This window comes from Ornithodoros turicata, unplaced genomic scaffold (assembly GCF_037126465.1).
Source record: "Ornithodoros turicata isolate Travis unplaced genomic scaffold, ASM3712646v1 Chromosome28, whole genome shotgun sequence".
NCBI lineage: Eukaryota > Metazoa > Arthropoda > Arachnida > Ixodida > Argasidae > Ornithodoros > Ornithodoros turicata.
The window spans coordinates 207991-223901 of record NW_026999351.1 but is presented as its reverse complement, the minus strand read 5'-3'; the positions used below and the strand labels follow the sequence as shown (position 1 = coordinate 223901).

Here is a 15911-nt window from a genome sequence, read left to right as displayed (position 1 = left end):
GTACCATTTTTCGGACATATCTGTACGAAATCGCATTATCGGTACTCCACAAAAAAAAGAAAAAGATAAAGAAAAGAGACAGGAACAGAAGGAACAGTCGCAATGCGCTCAATACAACCGGTACAGCAAGTGTAATCGCTTTCCCGCCAAATCCACACGAAGTGGACAGGAGAAGAAGATGGGTGTAGGCCGTCAAACGGGTACGTGTCACAAAATAAGCTACCCCGTGAATTCTATCTGTCTCTTTTAGGCCAATGATTCTCATTGATTGTCGTAATCAGACCGTATATCGTTCGTGATGTGCGTTCTCAATTCAGAAATGAACTTCCAACTAGCTTGGATCTTGTCGCTTTGTCCCACTCAGGTAATGAGACTTTTGCATCCTTTTGGTGTGCGTGCAACCTTTGCAAAGTCACTGTAAAAGGTATAAAAGAAAACACACACAAGTGCGGTGCGCAGGAAGAAAAGCTAAAAAAATTGTAATAACTCTGACAAACCTTCTTCTGCATATCGTCTTATGCCTTTTTGGCCGCTGAGGGCAGAAATTAGTCGTTCGCACTTTCAAGCTATTGAAACCGGCAAAATTGCACAGCCGATTCACACATTTTTGATTTGCATGACGCCCGTCACATACACTTTTGACTGGTTCCGATATCGGACGACTCACACAAAAAGTTCGCTTTCCCACCGCTACGTGGCCACGCAAAGCGCCACCTTTAGTCTGTGCACGAGGCGTATACTGTAATGGCAGTGGGTTCCATAGCTTTGGACCTTTTTACTCCATTTTTTGCAGTTCAACGTTAGTCCTTTGTTGTGGCACTCTGAGACACATATCATCTCTGCGTCAACTTTAAGAGCAGATGAAATACTCGAACTGAACCAGGCCCCCATAGCTCCCCCTCTTCGCGGCTCTAAAAAAATGTTTTCACGTCATAAACACGTGCTATTACTCCGTTATCATAGTCGTCATCGTTATCATATCATCATAGTTGATACCCATTGGCCGAAGGACATTGCGCGCTCCGGTATTGGTTGGCAAACTTTCAAAAGAGCATTCTTTTGGCGAGCTGCCTGTCTGGCGGGCAGTTACGAGAAGAGAAGGGAGAGAAGTGGCATCGGCGTCTCGCGTCTCGACGATGTCAGTTGACAGCACCGTATGACCGCATTGTACAAAGAGAAGTCGCAGTTTGTTAGTGTGTCAAAGTGGCCCAGCGCGTGTTGTGATGTTTCCCGACACAAGTATCCTTATACGTACGCAGTGGCGTATCTAGAGCTACCTGCGCCCATGGCAACATGGTTAACACGATGTCCTTGGGGATGCGTTTTCGTGTGGCCCGCTCTAGGTTTCACACTACAACCTCTCTAATAGCGGGTGCTTTAGATCATTTATGAATGTGCCAGGTTGAGTGCCCGACCTGGCACATTCACACCCGACCACATAATGGCGCCCCTGTTCACCTGGCGCCCATGGCACCTGTCCACACCTGCCACACCCTAGATACGCCACTGTACGTACGAACAGTCTCTCGAGTTCAGAACTGGAATGCAGTGGTGAGCTGACGCCTCAGGAACATTTGTGAACGGCGTAGCATTTTCAAATGCAGTCACAACGGAGACAGGGTTCGGTGTCCGTGCGACAACCGTTTCCCGCTTCGTTGAAACCTTCGCACTGCGACCAACGAAAGGAGATGCTAACCGTGAAATCGCATGCACTCGTGTGAGCGTTGCTCGCTTCTGGGAGTAATGTGTGTGTCTTTTGCGAGTTCGAACTTGGCCAACGAACGCAACGATTTGGACTCTGTACGCACGGTGAATATTTGAGTCAACAATGTTTAAAATAGCTAACTTAACTTTGTCTAGTAGTTCTGGAATACGGAATAACGAGCGTCGGGCACGAAAACCAGTAAAAGTAAAAGGCGATGGTAGCCAGTACCGGGCCGAAAAGCGAGCCAAACTGAGAGACTCCTGATTGGCCGAATTGTAGGCATCATAGTTAATTTTCATTGGTTGTATGCCCAGTGTTGCCTGAATTATCTCAAACTATGGGCTATATGGGGAGCTGTGAGAGCCTGACTGAACCACGCAGGAAGTATGCTTTGAACCGTACGGTGCATGAATAGCAGCACCTTGTATTTGAGTAAAGTAAAAATCTCCATGACGGATAATACGGAGAACGAAAAGGAAATCGGCTGTCGTGATTGTATTCTCAGTATTACTCTCAAGGCGCGTTTCCTCAATACCAAAAGAGGTTGGAGAACACTCCGATAAGTTAAGCCGTAAATTTCCAACGCATAATGCAGGTGTGAATGAACTATTGCATAATAAATTTTAAGAATAATATTAATAGGAAATAGTGACGCCACTTTCGAGAGCGCTTGAAGGCCTGCCAGTATTTTGCGTTTCACGGCATTTACATGGTGTTGCCATGTGAAGTGTTCATTTAGTATCACTCCTAGAAAATTCACTGAGTGGAGGCGAGAAAGTACATGCACTCTAGAAAAATATGTGTAATCTCCTACCTTTTGGGGTAGAAGGGTGTTGTTACAGATTCTCAACCCTTTTGGGGTAGAAAGTGAGGGGTAGAAACACTTCGACCCCTTCATTTCTACCACACTGGTGGAACAGTTCTGCCCCTGAGTGTGAATAGAGTTCTACCCTGCTAGTGGCAAAATTCTGCCTCTACATGGTTAACTGTTATTCCCCTGGGGGGTCTACCTTTTCTGTCAACACGGAAGACACGTCTACCCCAAGGATGAGAAATATCTCCCCATCTTGACGCTAAATATTCTACCATTCCCGGAAGGCAGTTCTACCGTGAGTGGAAATGTTCTCCCTTATTGGAATATATTTTTCTTTTACCCGAAAAGGGAAGCATCTCTGTTACACTCAAAACCTGGTATCCTGTAGTAAAGGGCAAAACGTTCAAAATTTTTACCCTTTATTTCAGAAGTTACCTCGTAACCTATGGACAATACCCTCTTTAAACGTTACACAGATCACCTGTAAAAGAGGTTAATGTCTCCTAACCGCCACACCGAAGTAAAAGTTACCGTTTCGCCATGCATGACTGTCTTTAAGACGCTAGCCTCTTCATAGACGCTAGAGAACAAATGGTGCTCAAAATGAGCTCTCATCTGTGCAGAACGCACACTGTCATTCACAACATATAGCTATAATATACGTAATTCATCTAAAGGCGTACCGGTGCGAAAAGTGAGTGATCACTACATGTACAGATTCACATGCACAACAAATAAAACAAAGACATAATTGCAACTGGAGCATACGTATTATTTAATTGGTAAACCTGGAACTACAGCTGAGGGAAGAGCACGAGGACGTCACAATGCCAACACTTCAGATGTGGTGAACGACTTTCAGTGTGAAGAATAAGGTATACTCTTTACAGTCCTCACGTTGTTGCAACTTCCTCTCCAGTAGGCCGAAAATATTTCTATTCCTTTCTGACATGTCAGAATTACACACCAGCGACGAGGATGTGTTTAATCAGAAGCACACGAAGAAGTGAAACACAAGGATCACAAAGGATTAAGCAAATAACGGACGTTACACACACACACGTACACACAGTGTTGAACCGTTGATCCGTGTTGAAGAGACAGACCGTGCTGTCCAGGAAAAATGTAACCGCATAAACTTTGTAATGAACATACCGTAGAAATACCCTGATAAAGTTCCGCCACTTCAACCTTGTGCTTTCTTCACAATTCTGAACAAGATCCGCAATTCGTACAGACGCAGAATAATGTAACGCGCAAACTCTCGTACTGAATGGTTGAATGTGCGGCTTGAACGAGAACACAGTGACTTTTCAGCTGTACCTTTTCTACAGGTTACCTTGCAAAGAAACAAGAAAAACAAACGAAAGAAATTCAAACGCGGAATTCGTTTGTACGTTACAACGTTCCTACAAAGGGTTCATTTATAAGTTACGTGGATTGGATTTCCGTAGCCTCTATTGCTCCTCCAGTGTCACGTTACAAGTCGCGTTTAACCTCTAAATAGACGTATCGGCCGTGTAACCTCTGCGATATTTGGAAGTATACGTCTATGTAAAGGTTACGCATTGCTAAAACTTACAATAAAGGGTACCGAGTTAAGAGTGTAGTTTTGGTTCCCTTTCCTGCTGTACTGCTCAACTATAGTTTCAAATCTCTATGTAGCGGTCTTGCGGGTACTTCAGGTAACCACATATATGAACAAGTCAATAAATAGCCTTGTACATAAACCACACAAAGGAAATAAAATAGCGATGTCCGTAAGACATCCCTCCTTCGGACGCTCAATGTCTCCGTTGATGTTCGTCGGATGTCCCTGCGGACTCCCTGTTTCTCTCACTTGGACCTGACATAGGTTAGATATTCATAGGACTGCCTTGTCATCAAGAGCAGGAACTCAAGCGGGAACGTGGAACATTGTTGCTTGACGAGTTGGGCCGTTATCTCTCACCAGAAGTCGCCTCAAGCCGTGTCCCTCGATCTTCTCGTAACACGTAACACATTTACCTTTTTCTCTATGTCTACAGGCAACAACCTATTCAAGTATGCTGTCACAATACAGTGCACGTCAGCTACCGCACGGTACATTTAACACATTACCGACTGGGGAAAATCATATATCACTGATGCGATCACCAGCCTCACATATACTTATTCTTCTTGCATGATGTACTATAGCAGTCTGTAATAGGGGTACGCAGAAGACAGAACGACACAATGTGCAGGACTTCCAACTAAGGAGGAACACCCGGAAATAATACTTATTCTTCGTTCACACTTCCTTACATAATCGCTGTTTACCATGATCGCGGCTGTCTAGTGAAACCAACACACACTGTCTGCACTTAGCATCCAGGAGCTTGTAACCGTAGCCACTCAAACCGTGAAATAAAATGAACTATTGGCTATATATGAACGTTTGCCCGTCTCGTATAAATTTGGGGGGTGCACGTTAATATTACCTATCAGTGCTGGTATTTCTACATATGTCCATCACTTTGCACAGGGCTCTGGTGAGTGGAAGACAGGAGTACTATCTCGCCTATACTGCAAAGGGTACGACCGCGAGGTGTTGAAAATAGCGCGCAGACGGCATTGCGGAGCTGTACTTCCGAGTCCACCTACGCCAGAACTAAGCAAATATAACTTCACGGCGTTGGGAGGAGCTTCTGTGGATGAGAGGTTTTGATTGACATTATGGTGGGTCATCGAAAAATCTGGGAGTTGTGTGATACGTTTCCCAACAAGAAAGTGGGAAGGACAAAGGGGAGAGAAATCTCGGGGGTCATTGGAAATATTGGTCAGATGGCGTGAATTAATAGTGGCCTCGATTTCACTGAGGACTGTAGTGAGTTGTCAGCTAAACGAAAAATAACACGCGCGCAGGAGAAGGGGGGAGGCAGGGGCTGGGCCTCGTTGTCTTCCGTAAAACACTTTCATGCTGTTTTAGTTACACATGTTCTGACGGTTTGATTCCTCCCAATACATGATTCCAGTGAATTCTTCCATTGTGTTCTTCATTGACAGTTACTAAGCATTTTATATCGGAATCGTGTGATTGGCTTTTAGGTATTACACGATCCAGTAAAGTATAATACCTAAAAGGCACTCACACTCTTCAGGTATGCATTTCACCAACTTGTAAATGGTCACAAGGAAATGTCATTGTATTTATGCGAAAAAAATAACTAAACCACGAAAGTTTGTATTGTGCTCTTCATAGATTTCAACGCAAACTAAATAGGTAATGTATCTGATGGGTGCTTTAATGTACTTGGCCTAGTGCTACGTGCTTTAGTATACAGTGAACCCTCGTTATTATGACCGTGGTCGTTCCCGAAAATTTCGGTCATAATGCGGAATTGTCATATTAACGGGGCGGGATTTGCAGAGGTTTCACTGCATTGTTCCTCAGGAGTATGGTCGTAAAGCGCGTATGTCAGATTATCGGGGGTCATATTAACGACGGTTCACTGTATTTGCTATCTGGTACTTTGTACTAAGTATGCGGGACACTTGGCCACCACTGCCTGGAACTGACTCGCTTCAAATACGAACCGCACTCTTCCCTGTTGGACAAGGACAGGCAGCCAATAAAACATGTTGTCTATGCTAACAGTTTGTCATTCGACGCGTATTACATTTGCGCAATGGATGTGTGCGTATCCGAAATAGATTCACTCGACCCATGAATAATGTCCACCCTTATTTTCCCGACGGCAATTAGCTTGGTCAGGTCCGAACCATGTATCAACGCGCGTATCTGATATTTCTAAAAGGAATGGTGCATCTCATCCGTTCGACAATATGAATTCAGAACAGAACATGTTACCTGCTCCTGCAGCTCCGCTCGTGCTTTCTGCAAGGTCAAGAAAATGGCCATATAAAGGGAATCTGTTCAACACATCAGGCAGGGAAAGCAACTTACGCGACATTTCGCTCGCCGACTCTACCCCACTCATAGAGCTCATGGAACTCATGGAACTCGCGTCAGCTGCAAAAGAGAAGAAATAAATGAGTTTGGAGACCGTCCTCCGGCACAAAGATTCACACAAAAAGGGGAAATTGTTGTAAAGAAGTTCGGCAATTTTGGTTCATTTTCTTCAGTCTCGCATACATGATTCAAGAGTACAGTTATCATAAACGATGTCCTTCTAGAACAGAGCACACTCTCTGAAAAAAAGGAAGTATGGCAAACTCCATTGGGGGTGCTCACGCTCGTCACAAATATGACTCACTTTGCGGTGTTTGGACTACTCCCCTTATAAGGGTGTTCTCCTGACTCCCTTGATAAGGCTGTCCCCTCGACTCCCCTCCTGTAGGTGATTCCTTTTACTGCCCTAACAAGCACATTGCAGATAACACTAAGCAATCTTTCCCATCCTGTCGTTAAGTGGTGTTACTTGATTGGACTGCTTTTTGCTTTTCCTTCTTTTTTCTTTCTTTTTCTTGTTGTGCAGATACTGATCTGCGCTGCACCGCGTTACAGAAAAAATAATGCCCTTGTCCCAAAACACGAACAACAGGCGCAGTGCCTTTCAGTCTTGCTCAAGAATGCAGGTAGTCTTACAGAACTACCGAAGCAGAACACTCCTCAGAAGCGTTCATTGGGATTGCAGTACTATGCGACCCAAAACTTTACAACCTGCTCCTACAGTACAAAGGAGCGAAACACGTTTGTGACGGCGACGGACATACACCTCATCAACTCCCACTGCATCTGCAGTAACTTCAAGGCAATTAACGTTGCAGAACATATGTCTTTCTATCGGAGATTGCGTTTCTTACTTGATATGCCGCTTCCCTTGTCACTAGAGAGTATTCCCACGGACAATTTCCCTCGAATGAAATGACCGATCCGAGTGTCAATTACAGTTATAACAAGAAAGACTGCATTGTAGAAGACAGGATCTTCGTGAGCACAGGGAAAAAGTTGTGAGCACCAGCTTGCTTATGAAGTTGTAGTACCTGTTCCTTAGTACATATAATGTTGGGTGCTTTCCAAGGATATTTGCCACCAACAGCTTTTCTTGGTACAGCCAGGCCTTGCGAAATGTAAATGTTATCTGCAAGGATACTACTACTCTGGCCATCCCAGAGACAGCCTTGTTCATCGCTTCTTTTATTGTGTATAGGTGTGTCGCGGTAAGCTTAACAAATCAATAAAAGTACGAGACTCTACAATTCAATGGTCTGGAAGAACCTCGTCATAAACTTTGGGGAGTAAGGCTAACACCCTAACTAACATGAAGACTAACATGAAGGGAGTGTACGCAACACCACGCATTAAATATGGCCGAGAAAGGGTGTCGCTGCAACGCTTTCTTTGTTCGCTAGGGTGTCGGAGCATTGTTCGACACCCTTTTGACTCCCTTTTTTCTGAGAGTGCACATCAACACTCCCGGAGTGAACGAAGCACAAATGGTATGTCATCTACCATGGGACCTACCGTTTAACATTTACCAGAAATGCTAATACACCTATTCATTGTTTCTATGCTTGTACTTTGCACACACTTTGCACTTCCACTTGTATGCTTCAGTGGCAGTGCTACTTCACTGAACATGCACTGATCACATCCTGTGTTACAGATTGCAATCTTCAGCCTGCGTGCCCTTGCTACCTGACACACAAATGGTCTTCGACAACCTGCTTATCAACATGTTCTGAGTCATCGCAGCTACGTCGTTGCAAACACCATTTCCGTCATCGAAAGCTTAAAAGACGCTTCTGCTCTGCGCTCGTCCTTACTTCAGTGGCAGTGCTACTTCAATGAACGTGTACTGATCACATCCTGTGTTACAGGTGAGAATCACCAACTTTCATATAGTATTGTACAGCACTTCCGCTAGAGTATTGCTTTGTGTTTCTTGTTGTGTGAACTATCATTGACGCACGATGTCGAGCACAGAAATCAAAGAGCTAATCAAAATGATTGATGATTTCAAAAGAGAAATGCGTGCTGATAATCGCTCCTTAAGGAACGCCATTCAATCTTGCCAAGATACCTTGTCGGAATGAAAGAACGATATCAAAGAATTAAAAGCATTACGTAGCGAAGTAACTGATATCAAGCGTGAGAATTCTGAACTTCAGGATTCCGTGTATAAGCTACGGCAAGAATTGAATGTCATCGAGCAATATCAGAGGTTAAATAACCTCGAAACCAGGGGCGTACCCAACGACATCCCAAGTCCAGCTAAGTAGTGAAAACAATTGCTGAAGTAGTAAAAGTGAAGCTTGAAGATCATGATATCGAAGTATGTCATCGCATCCCAACAAAACCGTCTACTCAGGAAAATATAATTGTCCGCATGATTTCTCATGCTAAAAGGGATGAAGTTTTCCAAATGTCAGGGAAAGTGAAACTGACTTGTTCATCTTTGGCACTGCCTGGTGGTGATGTGATGACATTCATTAATGAGCATTTGTCGCCTGCTAACAAGCAAGTATTAGGCGCTGCGGTAGCACATTAGAAAGAGGTGAACTGGAAACACCTTAGGTCCCGCAAAGGAAAAATCTACGCGAGAAAATCTGAAGATTCTCCAGTTCTGCATATTAAGACCAGAGAAGACCAGGTGTTCGTGACGATGTGAAGCCTCGGAATTTGTTCTCCATCTTCCTTGCAAGACCTTGACGAGCATTATTTACGGTTTGCTTTTTCTTAGTTTAATTTAAATGTCCGAAGTTTAAGTAAACATTATGGTGATCCATCCATATTACCTAACAAACAAAAATATTAACTAACAAACAGGATAACCTTCGGTCTATTCGAAACATGGCTAAAACAGGATAATGAGCAGTACTTTTCGTTTAGTGTTAACACCTGGAATGCTCTAATCGTGTCTTGGGGCTCCACGGCGGCGTTGCGCTGCTTATTGATGATTCCTTGACTTATCATTTGAGAGATGGCATAGACCTAGGCTCTGAGTTATGTGAAACTTTATTCATCCAAGTTCCCTGTGAACGCTTCGGGAAAGAGTCATTGATGATGATGATGATTCAGGTTTTTATGGCGCACGGACAACTAAGGTCATAGTGCGCCAAAGCTATGGTGAAAAGACAATGGGGGTGGGTGGTGACTATGTAAAAGCAGGAAGATTAAACTAAAATTATCGTTTTAGAAAGGTTTAGACATTAAAACACGATACGTGAGCAAAGCTGGGTAAAACTATATTGCATTTAAATAGCCAATATCTTTAAAATAGTTAAAAACTCTCATGAAGGGTAAAAGAGGCTCATCACCCAACAACAAGGCTGGATGAAGTGGCAACTGATATCTGTAAAGCTATTTAAAGTGATACTGACGATGAGGTTCATGTGCAGGACACGTGATTAGGATGTGCAGCACAGACAGCTGCTCCCCACACTGCGTACATTCCGGTGGTTCCTCCCGGCGCAGTAAAAAAACATGTGTGAGGTGTCTGTGACCAATGCGTAAGCGACTAAAAACTACTGAATGGAGACGATTTTTAAAACACGGTATGCTTCCTAAAATTGTGTTTTTTGACATCCAAAGCTTGTTGTTTTCTCGTGTAGCCCACTCTCGTTGCCATTTCACATTAATTTTCCTCCTCAGGACTGACTTAAGGTCTTGAGAGGGACTCTCCAAAAGGCTCACTTCAGAAGAGAGCGCAGCTGCAGCTGCTGCATCTGCGAGTTCATTGCCGGGTATCCCAACGTGGCTGGGCACCCAGCAAAAACCTACACAGAGACCTTTTTTGATTACCTTGGTTGCAAGATATCGGGCCCTTAATACAAGGTGATTTTTCTGTTTCTGTATCGTACAGATGGCTTTAAGAGAACTCAGTGAATCGCTGTAGATAATCGAAGACTTCATCTGACGGTGTAAGATGAAGCTAAGCGCCATGATTATTGCATATAGCTCTGCAGTAAAAACTGATGCAGAGTTTGGAAGCCGCTGTCACTTCGTGCAAGATTCAGTAACCATTGCACAAAAATTGTGTGTCTTTGACCCATCGGTATAAAAAGCAGTGTGATCTCCAAAGCTTTCGGCTACATAACTGAATTCTTGTTGGAGCGCACATGGTTGAGTGCCATGTTTGTTATATTTAGCTAAAGAGTAATTGCATTCTGGAAGTACGTCCCATGGCGGAGCTCCCACACACGCTTGCAAAATTGGTGTGTGATACTCAATGAACTCATACGTTTCGATTCCCTGTAGCACACGCATACTAAAAGGAGGTATAACTGTGGGTTTGCTGAGAAAGAACTGTTTAAACGGTGTCTCCCTCACAGACTGGAGTGGAGGATGTTCCGGATAGCCTTTCACTCTAAGCGCATATGATGCTGAGAGGTAGAACCTACGTCTCTCCAACGACCACTCCTTGGATTCGACATATAGACTCCCAACTGGTGATGTACGAAAGGCACCAGTTATTAAACGCAACCCCTGGTGGTGAACTGGGTTCAACATATTGAGAGCAGATTCGCGGGCAGATCCATAGAGAATGCACCCATAGTCCAATTTTGACCTCACTGTCGAAATGTAAATTCTATGCAACGTGTCACGATCTGCGCCCCAGGATCTGTGTGACAGCACCTTTAAGAGGCTTAGGGACTTGGTGCATGTCGTTTTAAGGCTCTTAATGTGCGGTAGGAAAGTAAGTTTGCTATCAAACGTGACCCCAAGAAATTTGTGCTCACTCTTAACAGTGAGGTCCTGTCCATTCAGCTTAAAGGGACGGTTTCGTACACCCTGGCCTACCCACAAAGCGTACCATTCGATTCCTCATATCTGAAAACGTAATACTGTGAATTCGCTCGTCCAGAATCGCCACGGTTATTAAATAAACGAATTAAGTTGATAAGAACGGCGCCAGCACATTGCGATTTCTGTTGGCTACAGCGATATCCGCTACGATGGCAGACCGCTTATTGGATGAACAAATCGTCTGCTCTCGCGCCTTCTTGCAGCGGTGAGAGCAGACGACTTCCAAAAGGTGCTCGAGGATCACGGCGACGGCAATAAACTTGCTGCATGTAGTCTGGTCAAACGAAAGATGCGTATTGTAAAATGTGGCCGAACAACAATGTCAATACGTCTCGCATCTTCATTTCGAGCGGCAGTTTACGTGGATGACTCCACCTAATAAAGGCAGTTGACGCTTATTTACTAACTTGTCTCGTATCGTTCGGTATTTTGAGCACTTCTAGTTCGTCTTACCTGCGAAAAGAATATTCCGTATGGAAGTGGTGAAAACGTAACCCGGGTGTATAACAACTCTTTTGTCGACGACAATGTGACGAAAGTGGATATAGAAAAGCACCTGTTGGGAGTCACACACTCGAAACATCTTCAACAAACGGTCTGATTGTCACACGCGCGTGCGTGTACTCCGCACGTTTCGTTCACGATGCATATGAGGTAAAGAGACGTTCTGCGGGCACGATATGTATGGGACGGCGCCGGACGCAGCTCTAACTAAAAGATGTCGGCCGTCACGCAGTCAACTGTTAGCGTCAACGGTGTCCAAAGAAGTGGATACGCGCAGTATGTAGGTATTACTTTGTTGATAATAGCCAAAAGTGATGTGTACAGAAATTGTCGGCACCGCACGCAACGGCAGTCCCGCGTACCTCGGAAGGAAGTGCTTGATCCAGCAGGCTACATCAGTTTGTTTTGCATATAGCCTCTCTAAGGTATTATCCCTACCGGAGCAGTATATCGCCAAACTATGCTCAATAATGTTGTCTTGTGCCCCTTCAGTAGCTGACACTAACTGATGAGAGTGGCACTCCTTCCTGTGCCAGAATCAACACCTATTAATGGGTCACGAATATAACTCAAATTCGCAGGTTTCACAGCTCTATTTAATTTTTCCCTGCACATTGCTGATGTGAGAAAAGTATTGCATAATATAAATATGTAAGTTACATCCACAAATCAGTGTTGTGATTATATGATGTTCAAGCAACAAAAGACAAGACAACCTTGTTGACAGGACAGGACGACAGGTTGCTCAGAGCTTGCTGCTTGAACATCATTATGACTACCCGATACCAACAACCCAATTTTAACACAATTGGTCAGTCCTGTGGACGTACATTACAATAAGGGACAATAAAAGATGACTACATAAATACTCAACTTCCGCAAACTTTATATTCAACGTGCTGGACATGTTAGTCTGCAACCCCTGATATCGAATCAAAATGTGAGCCAGTATGGGCAACAATAAGCCAGACGACATGTAAACATGTTGCAAACCGCTGTTCCATCTTCCAAATTTGTCATGGATGTCTAGGTATTTTTGATATTTTTGAAAGTTTTTAAACATTTCCAAATCTTTTATATTCAACGTGCTGGACATCTTAGTGTGCAACCCCTGACACAATCAAAATATGAGCCAGTATGGGCTCATGAACACACCGGTGTAACATGAGCAACAATAAGCCAGACGACATGTAAACAGGTGCAAACCGCTGTTCCATCGTACAAATTTGTCATGTACGTCCAGGTATTTTTGATATTTTTGAAAGTTTTTAAACATTTCCAAATCTTTTATATTCAACGTGCTGGACATCTTAGTGTGCAACCCCTGACACAATCAAAATCTGAGCCAGTATGGGCTCACGAACACACCAGTGTAACATGAGCAACAATAAGCCAGACGACATGTAAACATGTTGCAAACCGCTGTTCCATCTTACAAATTTGTGATGGACATCTAGGTATTTTTGATATTTTTGAAAGTTTTGAAACATTTCGAAATCTTTTATATTCAACGTGCTGGACATCTTAGTGTGCAACCCCTGACACAATCAAAATCTGAGCCAGTATGGGCTCACGAACACACCAGTGTAACATGAGCAACAATAAGCCAGACGACATGTAAACATGTTGCAAACCGCTATTCCATCTTACAAATTTGTGATGGACATCTAGGTATTTTTGATATTTTTGAAAGTTTTGAAACATTTCCAAATCTTTTATATTCAACGTGCTGGACATCTTAGTGTGCAACCCCTGATATCGAATCAAAATGTGAACCAGTATGGGATCATGAACACACCGGTGTAACATTAGCAAAAATAAGACTGACGACATGTCGACAAGTTGCAAACCGCTGTTCCATGTTACAAATTTGTCATGCACGTCTAGGTATTTTTCATATATATTAAACATTTACACATCTTTCATATTCAACGTGCTGGGCATCTTAGTGTGCAACCCCTGACACAATCAAAATCTGAGCCAGTATGGGCTCACGAACACACCGGTGTAACATGAGCAACAATAAGTGAGACGACATGTAAACATGTTGCAAACCACTGTTCCATCTTACAAATTTGTCCTGTACGTCCAGGTATTTTTGATATTTTTGAAAGTTTTTAAATATTTCCAAATTTTTTATATTCAACGTGCTGGACATCTTAGTGTGCAACCCCTGACACAATCAAAATCTGAAACAGTATGGGCTCACGAACACACCAGTGTAACATGAGCAACAATAAGCCAGACGACATGTAAACATGTTGCAAACCGCTGTTCCATCTTACAAATTTGTGATGGACATCTAGGGATTTTTGATATTTTTGAAAGTTTTGAAACATTTCCAAATCTTTTATATTCAACGTGCTGGACATCTTAGTGTGCAACCCCTGATATCGAATCAAAATGTGAGCCAGTATGGGCTCATGAACACACCGGTGTAACATTAGCAAAAATAAGACTGACGACATGTCGACAAGTTGCAAACCGCTGTTCCATGTTACAAATTTGTCATGCACGTCTAGGTATTTTTCATATTTTTTAAACATTTACACATCTTTCATATTCAACGTGCTGGGCATCTTAGTGTGCAACCCCTGACACAATCAAAATCTGAGCCAGTATGGGCTCACGAACACACCGGTGTAACATGAGCAACAATAAGCCAGACAACATGTAAACATGTTGCAAACCGCTGTTCCATCTTACAAATTTGTCATCTACGTCCAGGTATTTTTGATATTTTTGAAAGTTTTTAAACATTTCCAAATCTTTTATATTCAACGTGCTGGACATCTTAGTGTGCAACCCCTGACACAATCAAAATCTGAGCCAGTATGGGCTCACGAACACACCAGTGTAACATGAGCAACAATAAGCCAGACGACATGTAAACATGTTGCAAACCGCTGTTCCATCTTACAAATTTGTGATGGACATCTAGGTATTTTTGATATTTTTGAAAGTTTTGAAACATTTCGAAATCTTTTATATTCAACGTGCTGGACATCTTAGTGTGCAACCCCTGACACAATCAAAATCTGAGCCAGTATGGGCTCACGAACACACCAGTGTAACATGAGCAACAATAAGCCAGACGATATGTAAACATGTTGCAAACCGCTGTTCCTTCTTACAAATTTGTGATGGACATCCAGGTATTTTTGATATTTTTGAAAGTTTTTAAACATTTCCGAATCTTTTATATTCAACGTGCTAGACATCTTAGTGTGCAACCCCTGACACAATCAAAATCTGAGCCGTGGGCTCATGAACACACCGCCATAACATTAGCAAAAATACGGCTGATCCATCTTGCACATTCGTAATGCACGTCTAGGTATTTTTGATATGAAATACTATAATCATCCATGATGATAAGAGCTTATTCGATGCAGAAGCATGGTCTTTGATGCAGATATGTTGGATGGTCTGAAAAGGGCTTTTTTTTTTCATAGGCCAGGGGTAATTGAAGACGTTGAAGTAGATGAGCTTATCCTTGATTTTGTCATTTGCTCCAGGTGTAATGACATGAATGGAAAGCCTTCACTTATCACGTTGACAACCTCCTGCCGCTTGCGGGAATGGATAGAGAGAGCAGCTTTCTTCAGCAGTCTATCCAAGTTCTGATACATACATGACCAAATCTGAAATTTTGCATAACGTACCATGAAACACACATTTTTATATGCAAATAAAAACCTCCGCAACAAAAACAAACTTTACAACACCTTTCAGGAGAATACAACACCATGTGTACGTGACTGATCGAAACAGGTTCCGGCACATGCTGGTATTGGCGAGCAGTGTCTACACACACACCTGCAATGTTTGTACAATTTAGAATGGTGTCACGATCAAGCGGAACATATATACGCAAAAAAGTGCGCTTTTATGGATGAGTCTTACCCGCGTCAATCGATTCCCGATCATCCACTACTTTCACTGGCTAACCACTTTGATGTTGCAAAGGGTCAGTAGCTGAAGGTTCATTGACGTCCCCGGTTCTTCAATCGATCGGCGCCGATGAGCTCATATTCACCGCTTAGTGACAGGGACCCGTCACTATCGCTAAATTTGCTATCAGACATTACGACGTCGCGCGTGACAACTTTCAAGCGCAAAGCACATACACCTCCGACTGTACTGTGCATTGC

The 15911-nt window shown here is 43.2% G+C and overlaps 1 protein-coding gene across 1 annotated transcript in view; it reads right to left on the bottom strand.

Annotated features, from left to right (window-relative positions):
* LOC135373637 (uncharacterized) overlaps positions 1 to 15911 on the bottom strand; it is a 187537-nt gene that overhangs the window by 151277 nt on the left and 20349 nt on the right. Inside the window, exons 2-3 of the mRNA XM_064606733.1 lie at positions 6448 to 6513; positions 6352 to 6378 (exon numbers count right to left, since the gene is read on the bottom strand). Coding sequence (XP_064462803.1) covers positions 6352 to 6378; positions 6448 to 6513 — 93 coding nt within the window. The remainder of the gene's footprint in view (positions 1 to 6351; positions 6379 to 6447; positions 6514 to 15911) is intronic.